The sequence below is a fragment of the Vipera berus genome (genome assembly GCF_964194415.1).
Source record: "Vipera berus genome assembly, chromosome: 4".
Classification (NCBI taxonomy): domain Eukaryota; kingdom Metazoa; phylum Chordata; class Lepidosauria; order Squamata; family Viperidae; genus Vipera; species Vipera berus.
In genome coordinates, this window is record NC_138206.1 from 120,298,876 (window position 1) to 120,309,685 (window position 10,810).

Genomic DNA, 10,810 nt, shown 5'->3' on the forward strand with positions numbered 1-10,810 from the left:
ATAGAATAGAAGGATTAAACGTGATGCTAGATTCTTTTAATATATGTAAAGTAGATCAGAGATGAACGCAGCCAATAAATTATTTTATTTACTGAACCATTCCTGCCAGCTTCCGAGGCTTCTTAACGTTCCTTATGTTGAATTTCTCCCTTTGGATTCTTAGCTTAGCTTGATTTTAAACAACAAAGTGTATAGCTTAAAGGTTTTTGAGTTTGGGGTTGTTGTTTTTTTGCCAAAATAATGAAGACTTCTGTATCTTAAATCTGATTCCTTCTTGCCAGGGCTTTTTTTCTCATAGAACACCCAGAACGGAGTCCCGGCACCTTTTTTGAATGGAACCTTGTAGGGTAGGCAAGGCGGGTTGTACGACACGTGTGAGTTCTGGCACCTTTTTCTTTTACAAAAAAGCACTGGTTCTTGCACACGGTATTTTATTACAGGTCTAACGTCAGATTTCAGACTGAGAAAGAAAAACATACAAGGATGTTGTACTTGATTTATTTTCGTGATAAACCAATTAAAATACAAAAAAAGAGGAAACAGCCTCAAGAGGGTCCCACATTTTAATCTTTTTTCTTTTAAATACAAATTCATTCTGCAATACATGAATACGTATAACTTTAGAGCTCTAAACATAATGATCTTATTTGTATCTATAAAATATTGTTCTATGGAAATATCTTCTTTTATGAAAAAAATCTTTTGAGAAATTAAATTACATATTTACAATAGAAAAGGTACTTTGTAGAAATATTTTAATCTCAAAATACTCGGGTTAAGTCCCATATACTTCTATTTTTCATTTCCTTATAAAAATAATCGAGAAAAGCAAACAGCACGCTTCTTTATGCCTCAAGGTTTAAATGGTCTGAAAAATAATTGCACCTGTTTTCGTGAGCCAGTCTATCAAAGATATTGTCATTATTAAAATAGAAAATATCTAGCAAGTAGAATGCATAAGTGGTAGGAAATATCCTTATCGATAGAAGGAAAATACTTCCATTTTGCAAAATGTTTTCTCGCTGGGGGGCAAAATGCATCAGAACAAACGAAGATCAGATCGCCCATTGCTTTATACCCATATAAAACAAAATATATTCTAAGTACATTGAATAAAACAGATCTTTGGAATTTACTAAAAAAAAAAATCAAGATAATGGCATGGGGGGAAAAAAACACAACCTCCTGAAATTAGCTATTGCTTGAAAGCATTGATTACATTGCTACGCGAGACAGACAAATAATACAGGAAGTCTAAGAAATTTTCGAATTTTTGGAACAGTGATCAAAAAGAAAAGAAAAAGGAAAAAAAAGAAACTGCATGTTCCTTCATGCCTGCCTTTTGAAACAGATCATCTTTTATACGGCGGAGGAGGAAAACAACAAAGCTGGCAATCAACTCTACAGCATTGCTCCTAAAATATAACTCGAGAAATTAAAAGTAGCTTCATAATGCCTTGCTTTGGAATCAGAGGTTACATACACAATTGGTGGAGGCGTTTTCGTCACATTCAGGAGAAGAGCAATCATAAAACTCTTTTATTTATTTATTTTCCTCTTATTTATTAGTAAGGACTCAGCGGCTGGGACTGTTCGCTTTCCTGTTTGATATGTACAGAGGGAGGAAACCCGTTGGAAGCCGACACCATCACCACAAACGGCTGTTGCGGGAAGCTGGCCTCGGAGGGCGTCTCGTCTTCCCCGGCGCCGTTTTCGCACTCCGATTTCACCGTCCCTTGAACAGTGGCGGCTTTAGTTTCCGGCGCTTTGATCACCGAGGTGATCACGGCGTTGGGAGGCGGGCCACCTGCCCCGTGGGAACCGCTGGACGTAAAAGTTACTACGGGGGTGGCGGTGCTGAAAGACGGGGAGGAGGCCACGTTGACCGTCCCGTTGCAAATTGTCTGGACGTTGCTGGTGAGAACTTGGTGGACCTGAGCGGGGCTAAAAACGATGGACGACGGAGGAGAGACGGGCTTGGAGGACTGCAAGACGACGTTCTCCTTCAGCACGGCCACGGGCTGCGAAGAGGGGATGGCTTGTAGGATGAACTTCTGGGGCGCGGCCGAAGAGGTTGGGTCTGCGCTGGCTATCACAGTTGTTAAAGGCACTGTCTGGAGTGTGACGGTGTGTAGCTGCTGGCTTCCAGGAGACACCACCACTGGGACCTGGCCTGAGGCTTGGATGGTCCTGTTGAAGGAAAGACAAAATAGTACGGGTCAGAACTGCCCTCTTAGGCCTACTCTTGGCAAGCTGCCAGCCGGCCATCAACCACGAGGGAGGCAGGGAGAAGAGTGGGGTGGGGGTGGGGAAAGCTAACGACTCAAGTCCCAAAGGTGTTTTTTTTCCAGGAGGCAACAAGGCTTCCTGGTTTTTTCTTCTTGGAAGACGTTTCCCTTCTCATCCCAGAAGCTTCTTCAGCTCGGACTGGACGGTGGAGGGGGGGGGGAATGGAAGGATTTATACTCCTTGCAGACCGCTGGTCCTTTGCCTTCTTTTAAGAGAGTCTTTGAGGCCACCTGGAGGTTTACCTGGGTCCTCGGGGGTCACCTGTGGGTGAAGCCAGGTGTGGCTGTAGGATGGGGGTTTTTTTGCCCTGTGTCCCTTCACTGTTGGAAGACGGGCGCGGGCTGCTCTGTTGTCTGCATCTCAAACCGAGACCCAAAACCTTCAAGTGGCCTCAGTGAGTCTCAGAGAGAGTACTAACGACCAGGTGACTGCAAAGAAATACAGTCCTTCCATTCCTCCCCCCCCCCCCGTCCTCACCAAAATCATCGTTCAGCCAGAACTGAAGCAGCTTCTTGGATTAGAAGCGAAAGGTCTTCAAGGGAAAAACAATAAAAGTCCAGTTGCCTCCTGGAAAAAAAGCACCCTGGGGACGACCGTAGACCTGGACGATGGAGAACCTGCCTAGACACCTAGCTACTCGCGGTACCTTCTAGAGACGCAACTGCCAAGGTCGCGCATCTGGGAATGGCGTGGCAGCTTCGCCCCGCCCGGTCTACGGTTGAAGAGGCCGTAGAGGCCGGTTTGTTTGAATAGAACTGGACAACGGGGAGACCGGCAACGGGAAGGGACGAAGAGGGAAAAGTTAAGCCGGGAAAGTTTTGGCACGCGAGGCTCAGTGTCGGCTTTGCTCTACTGTAATCCACTTGGCTTTTAGGAAAGTAAACCGTTCGCCTCGAACGGAGTCGAGGGTCGTTCTTACTTCAGAGAACAAATCTGGGCAGCACTGACAGACCTCCCTTGGTTATTTTCCAACACAAAATGCATTGCAATATTAATGGTTAATGCATGCATAAACTATGAAGGAACCGCGTGGTTTTTCTTTAATATGGAAAGCCACCTGAAATCCCCTTCCTTGCTTCCTTCCCTCTTCATCTTCCTTCCTTCTTCCTCCCTCCCTCCATCTTCCTTCCTGCTTCCTCCCTCCCTCCCTCCATCTTCCTTCCTTCCTTCCTCCCTCCCTCCCTGCCTCATCTTCCTTCCTCCTCCCTCCCTCTTCATCTTCCTTCCTTCCTCCCTCCCTCCTTCATCTTCCTTCCTTCTTCCTCCCTCCATCTTCCTTCTTCCTTCCTCCCTCCCTCATCTTCCTTCCTTCTTCCTTCCTCCCTCCCTCCCTCTTCATCTTTCCTTCTTCCTCCCTCCCTCATCTTCCTTCCTCCCTCCCTCCTTCATCTTCCTTCCTTCTTCATCCCTCATCTTCCTTCTTTCTTCCTCCCTCCCTCCTTCATCTTCCTTCCTTTTTCCTCCCTCCCTCCCTGTCTCATCTTCCTTCCTTCCTCCCTCCCTCCTTAATCTTCCTTCCTTCTTCCTCCCTCCATCTTCCTTCTTCCTTCCTCCCTCCCTCATCTTCCTTCCTTCTTCCTTCCTCCCTCCCCCCCTCTTTATCTTTCCTTCTTCCTCCCTCCCTCATCTTCCTTCCTCCCTCCCTCCTTCATCTTCCTCCCTTCTTCATCCCTCATCTTCCTTCCTTCTTCCTTCCTCCCTCTTCATTTTCCTTCCTTCCTCCCTGCCTCCCTCTTCATCTTCCTTCCTTCCTTCCTTCCTTCCTTCCTTCCTTCCTTCCTCCCTTATGTTTGTTCTGGTCTTCCTACTTTGGAGAATCATGAAGCACTTCGAGATAAAGCCCCCCCCCCCAGGAAAAGTAGACCTTCAACAAAAGGGAGGCGGTGGCCATAGTCTGCGTTCTGCAGCCGTGGACTGCTCCATGTTTTCTGGGTGTTACTAGCAGAACTTCTCTCAAACAGAAGGAGGAACAAAAATTTCAGAGGAAAAAACCGAGTTTCCACGAGCAACTTCCCCCTCCTTTTTTATATCACAAGGGGAGCCTTGTCGTTTCATTTTTCTCTATTAATTGAACTTTTTCTGGGTAATTTAGAATCTCAAACAATAGCTGGAGGGGGGAGGGGGAAACCCATTTGCCCAACGTTCAGAATCTACGCCCAACGCTGTAAGTCAAGATCAATCAGCCTCCTTAAGTAACACCAGCTGCCTGCAATTAGTGCAGGTTCGAGTCCCACCAGGCTCAAGGTTGACTCAGCCTTCCATCCTTCCGAGGTAGGTAAAATGAGGACCCAGATTGTTGGGGGCAATTAAGCTGGCTTTGTAATAATGCCGCTTGGGGGGTGTGAAAGCCCTAATAAGCAGGCATATACATAGAATGAAGGCTACTGCTAAGCTTGTAAGCCGCCCTGAGTCTTCGGAGAAGGGCGGGATATAAATGGAAATAAAATAAAAAATAAAATAAATAAATCCATAACTTGGGTATTGTTGTAGATTGTGATACTAAAGAAATCAATTTGATGTTGAACTTGATAACAGCAGCACGGTTACTGGTGGGACAATACTGGAAGAAGGATAGTTTGCCTACCATAGAAGAATGGGTGTTTAAAGTATCGAATCTTGCAGAAATGTCTAAGATTTCTGCTTATTTGAAGGATCATTCGCAAGAAAGATATATTTCAGTTTGGAGGAGATGGATAGATTATATTCATAACAAATATGGGATTAAAAAGTTCCATTTAGCTTATGAGTAGATTTTAGAGGGATATTGTTATTAATTTTAGCATTAGTATTGATTATATTTTTGTTTAAGTTATTATTATTATGTTTTTAATAATTTGAATGTATCTATGTTAAAGGGGAGTTAAAGCACATTATGAATTTGGTTAATTTTATAATGGATAATTTTAGTTAGAATATGATTATTATATCTATAACCCTGTATTCAGCTCTGGGAAGTGGGGGGGGGAGAAGGGGGGTGGTTTGGGGTGGGTGGGTTTTGGGGATATGTATTGTAAAAAAAATATTTTTTTAAAAAAAAGATCAATCCGTAACTTCTCATTTTCTTCATCTCAACCGCCCAAACCACATTTTTATGGCGAGCACCTGTACACAATCAAATCTAATCCTTCCTCTCACTACTGCTGAATCCTAGTTCAAAATGTAAACCAATTTTTAAACAAGGGATTTGACAGCTGTCTCTCTCTGCTGGGACTGCAGAACAAACTCAATCCTTCAGTAGAGTTCCAGCCACATCCTAAAAAAACTTTTTTCGCCATGGATTAATTTTCTCTCTTTCCTCTTATGTCCTCAACTTCTTCAATTATTTCCTAAATCTACAACTTTTTTGTTTTCTACTGAAAAGGGAATATTTTAGAATATCTTAAATAAGGCAGGATGGCCCCATCTGGAACTACGGCCCAAGTGGTGTGCATCACTAAAGCGATTCCACAGAATGCTTTCCTTGTCTGATCCATTCATTGCAGATCACATAAAATTAGAATCAGGGCTGCAGTTTCCACGCCCTTGCCCCCCAAAGAGCGTGAGAAACAATGCTATATTTAAATGCAAAAAGTATAAATATTTGGGTTAGATTACTGGAATAATACAGAATCGCTGGAAAAGAGGAATCAGCCGTGCATTGCCTAGCCTGTGAATAACCCCAAATTAAAACATTTCTGCTTCAGCTCTTCTGCTCTTTATTCTTAAATCAGCTGGGCAACTACAGATCAAGCTAGGAGAAGAACAGACATGCTTCTATAAATCCTCTCCCGCCAAAATTAGCCAAACCTAGTTATCTCTCCCATCAGACCAATTTTAATTTTGCAACGGTGGTCTTCTACTTAATGCCAGCTCCATCCGTAAGAGAAAACACAATTCAAGAGAAGGGGGGGGAAAGGAACAGAAAAAAAACGAGTGTTAGAAAAATCTCCGGCTTCGTTTTCTGTTGGATTCAGCTCCGGAATTATTCCCCGCTCTGTGCCATGTATACGTTTATACTCCTGCAATCACACCTCGGACACGTGGGCCCAAAGATGCCTTTTTTTTCAAAAAGCAACTGGACTTTTTCCTTTGTTTTTCTTTTTTTTCTCGAAGATGTTTCGCTTCTCACCCAGGGAGCTTCTTCAGTTCTGGCTGAATGATGATGATTTGAGGGGGGGGGGGGGGGGGCAGGAAATGGAAGGACTGTATTTCTTTGCAGTCATTACTACTCTCTCTCTGAGAGTCCTTGAGGCCACTTGGAGGTTTACCTGTGTCCTCGGGGTCACCTGAGTGGTGCAAATGGGTGTGGAGCCTTCTGGGAACTGCTGAAAGGACTGTATTGTAGAGAGGAGATGGGTGGTGTCGTGTTCCCCCCCACCTCTGTTGAGAAAGGGCCGTTCAGTTTTGACCTAGATGGCCTCTTTGACCCCCCTCTTTCAAACCAGCGGTCCTCTCTGTCCAAAAGAGCCTTGGTGGAGCAGTGGGCTAATGCCTCCTTAAGTGACACCAGCTGCCTGCAATTAGTGCAGGTTCGAGTCCCACCAGGCTCAAGGTTGACTCAGCCTTCCATCCTTCCCAGGTAGGTAAAATGAGGACCCAGATTGTTGGGGGCAATTAAGCTGACTTTGTAAAAATGCCGCTTGGGGTGTGTGTGTGAAAGCCCTAATAAGCAGGCATATACATAGAATGAAGGCTACTGCTAAGCTTGTAAGCCGCCCTGAGTCTTCGGAGAAGGGCGGGATATAAATGGAATTAAAATAAATAAAAAAATGTAGACTTTGCCGTCTTCGAAAGAACGGCCTGTTGTCTTTTAAATGCAGATGGACTTCTGAATCTTGACCGGATGGGTTTACTCTCCTGTGTTGTGCCCTGCCTTTGGGAACTGCTTTGTTTTCTTTCTACAGATCTACACGCGTTATCACTACATTGTTTTGCATATATCACGTTGCTCAGTTGGCGTCTGGGCGTCTCATCCACTAGGTCCAGTTGCCTTTGGGAAAAAAAAAAAAAAAAAACACCTTCGGGACAAACGTGAGCTGGATGGCGGAGAATCTCCGGAGACAACTTGTTCACTTTTTTTTAAAAAAACGAAACAACCCTAAAAGAACCCAAGCATCTTTTATGTTTTTCGCATAGCGGGAAAAAACTCCCCAAAGGTAGCAAGATCCCTTTCGCGCACGTCCAGTGGTGGGATTCAAACAGGAGAACAACCGGTTCTCTGCGTGGATACCGCTTCCGGAAGTCCGTTCTGCGCCTGGGCAATAAAAAAATAATAATTGGCTAGCGGTTCTGCCGAAGTGGTGCGAACCGGCTGAATCCCACCACTGCGTACGTGTCTCCCATTGACAAGGCCTTGGTAAGGCCACACTCGGAATACGGCGTCCGGTTTTGGTCCCCAGGATGTAAAAAGGATTTTGAGACTCTAGATCTAGAAAGAATGCGGAGAAGAGCAACAAAGAGGATCAGGGGACTGGAGGCTAAAACATACAAAGAACGGTTGCTGGAATTGGGGATGTCTAGTCTAATGAAGAGAAGGACGAGGGGTGACATGACAGCAGCCTTCCAGTATCTCAGGGGCTGCCCCAAAGAAGAGGGAATCAAGCTATTCTCCAAAGCCCCTGAAGGCAGGACAAGAAGCAACGGATGGAAACTAATTAAGGAGAGAAGCAACCTGGAACTAAGGAGAAACTTCCTGCCAGCGAGAACAATTAACCAGCGGAACGGCTTGCCACCAGAAGTTGGGGTTGCTCCATCACTGGAGGTTTTTAAGAAGAGATTAGACAGCCATTTGTCTGAAATAGGTTCTCCTGCCTGAGCAGGGGGTTGGACTAGATGACCTCCAAGGTCCCTTCCAACTTATTATTATTATTGTTGTTGTTGTTATTATTATTATCATTATTGTTGTTATTGTCATTATCATTATTATCATTGTTGTCGTTATCATCATCATCATCATTATCATTATGCCTGAGCAGGGGGTTGGACTAGATGACTTCCAAGGTCCCTTCCAACGTTACTATTATGATTATTATGATTATTATCATCATTATTGTTATTGTTGGTTGTTATTATCATTATCATCATCACTGTAACCCATCATCACCATCATCATCATCATCATCATCATCATCATCATCATCATCATCATCATCACTGTAACCCTCAGAGGCTTCCCAGACGAGGCCAAAGGACCTTCAGGCTGTGGGCAGCTGGGCCACGGTGGAGCTTCGCTTCCACGTCCTCACCTTATATTCGGAACGGAAGGATTCAGGGATTCGTCCAGCCGCCCTTCCTGGAGCGGCTGCACCGATGGCATTAAGTGGACTGTCCGATAAAGCTGAGTGGGCTGGGCTGGCTGGGCCGACTGCATCGTCCTCAACCCTTCGGGGGTCACGGGAGGCAGGGGCTGCGGGACAGTCTCCAAGGGCTGCTTCAGTTTGGCCGACTTGGCGTTGACGGGCAATTTCAAAAGGGCGGCCGATCCGCTTCCTTTGGAGGCTGGGCCGGGGGCGGCCTTGGACTTGCCCGCCTGGCCTCGGTTGGCCCCGGGGGTGGAGAGCAGCGTGGAGTCGGCCGGGTCTAAGCCTGAGTTGGGGTCCACGTCGTCAATGTAGATGATGTCCTTCGGCATCTCCTTGAACTGGTAGACCAGGCGCTGGCCCTCCACTTTGGCTAAAATGCCTCTCTGGTAGTAATATCTGTGGGAGCAAGGGCAGCCGCAGCCAGGGTTAAGCTTCAAGGCCAATTACAAAATTATATTATTATTGTTATTGTTATTATTATTATTATTATTATTATTATTATTGTTGTTGTTGTTGTTGTTATTATTATCGTTTTCTTTTTCAGAACGTGCAGCTATTTCCAAGCGGTGTTGACCAGTGAAAACTTTTTTAAGTAGCTCCCCCGGCCCGTTCTGAAATATCTCGGCAGAAATCAGCGGCGTTGGGTGGTATTAAGTCTGGCCCTTCAACTAGAGAAAAGTCTTTTCTCCAGTTGAAGCTTCTGTGGAGGAGGAGGAGGAGGAAGAAGGGGAGAAAGAGAAGGAGAAAAGGCAGAAGGAAGAGGAGAAGTGGAAGAAAGAGAAGGAAAAGAGGTGGAAGAAGGAGAAGAAAAAGGAGAGAAGAAACGGAAGGAGGAAGAGGAGGAGAAGAAGGAGAAGAAGTGGAAAAAAGGAGAAGGATGGGAGGGAGAGGCAAAGGAGGAGGAGGAGGAAGGGGAGAAAGAGAAGGAGAAGTGGAAGAAAGAGAAGAGGTGGAAGAAGGAGAAGGAAAAGGAGAGAAGAATCGGAAGGAGGAGGAGGAGGAGGAGAAGGAGAAGAAGTGGAAAAAGGAGAAGGATGGGAGGGAGAGGCAAAGGAGGAGGAGGAGGAGGAGGAGGAGTGGGAAAAGGAGAAGAAGCAGAAGTACTGTACAAACAGGAGGAGGAGGAGAAGGAGTGGAAGAAAGAGAAGCAGAAGCCAAAGAAGTGGAAGAAGGAGTAGGATGGGAGGGAGAGGAAAAAGGAAGAGGAGGAGAAGTGGAAGAAGGAGAAGGAGGAGAAACGGAAGGAGAAGAAGCAGAAGGAGAAACGAGGAGGAGGAGGAGGAGTGGAAGAAAGAGAAGGAGGAGAAGCAGAAGCAAAAGAAGGAGAAACGGAAGGAGGGGGAGGGGGAGGGGGAGGAGAACCACGCTAGCTTCTCCATTATTATGTGAAAACTCACTTAGCGACCGTCTCGTTTAGCAACAGAAGCTTTGGGTTCAGTTGCGGGATGGCTTGTGTCGAATAGCCATTTATCTTTCCAACAATTCGGTTTGGGTATTTGCAGCAGCCCTTCTTAGGCCCGGTCGGTTTGCAAGGGGCTGCCTGTTCCAACGCTGTCCAATAACGTCTCTCGGCTTCGGAGGTTTGTTCGAAAGCCGGACGGTGGGTCGGGCGACAGACAAGAGCCTCCCCCCCTTTGGCTCCCAAGGCTTTCCAGGCCTTGCGGCCCGGTAAGGGAAGCGCAGTGTCCCCCCCCGGAGAGGTCACCTACCTGAGCGCCCTGCCCATCGTCTCGTAGTTCATGTCCGGCTTGTTTTTGTGCTTCCCCCACAGCCTGGAGACCGCCTTGGAATCCACCAGCTTGAAGATGCCCTTCTCTCGCTGAGTCCACTTGATGTACTTGGGGCAGGTGGCCTTGTCCTGGAGCAGGGCCAGCAGGAACTCCAGAGGTAAATGGTGTTGCCTTGAAAGGAGAAGGATGGCAGCTGGGTGACTTCCTCCTCGGCGGGGGGAAGGAGGCATCGGTGGGCAGGAGGGGGCTCCGGCGAGGAGCTGGAGCGCCGCGATCCTTGCAGGGTTCTTGACTCCCCGCCGACCAGCTGGGGAATGCCCAGCCCATACTGCGGGGGGGGGGGCATTGCCAGGAACGGGCAGGGCCTTCCGGCGCCCGCGCAATCTCTCTCGTTTCCTGAACTGCGCCGGTTGTTGCTGGTTTACTTCCAGGCGCGAGTCGAGAGGGCTGTCAAGCCTGCCCCGGCCCAGGGCCCGGCGACCGGAGGGCCCTCTGCCTGCCGTGGGATCT

At 46.8% G+C, this 10,810-nt stretch overlaps 1 protein-coding gene across 1 annotated transcript in view; it reads right to left on the bottom strand.

Moving 5' to 3' along the window:
* Window positions 1-482: 482 nt before the first annotated feature.
* The window catches only part of ELF1 (E74 like ETS transcription factor 1), a 113,908-nt gene continuing 103,580 nt past the window's right edge, over window positions 483-10,810 (bottom strand). Inside the window, 4 exon segments of the mRNA XM_081328002.1 lie at window positions 483-2,190; window positions 8,514-8,966; window positions 10,280-10,449; window positions 10,455-10,471. Of these exon segments, the coding sequence (XP_081184128.1) occupies window positions 1,566-2,190; window positions 8,514-8,966; window positions 10,280-10,449; window positions 10,455-10,471 (1,265 nt within the window). The 3' untranslated portion in view covers window positions 483-1,565.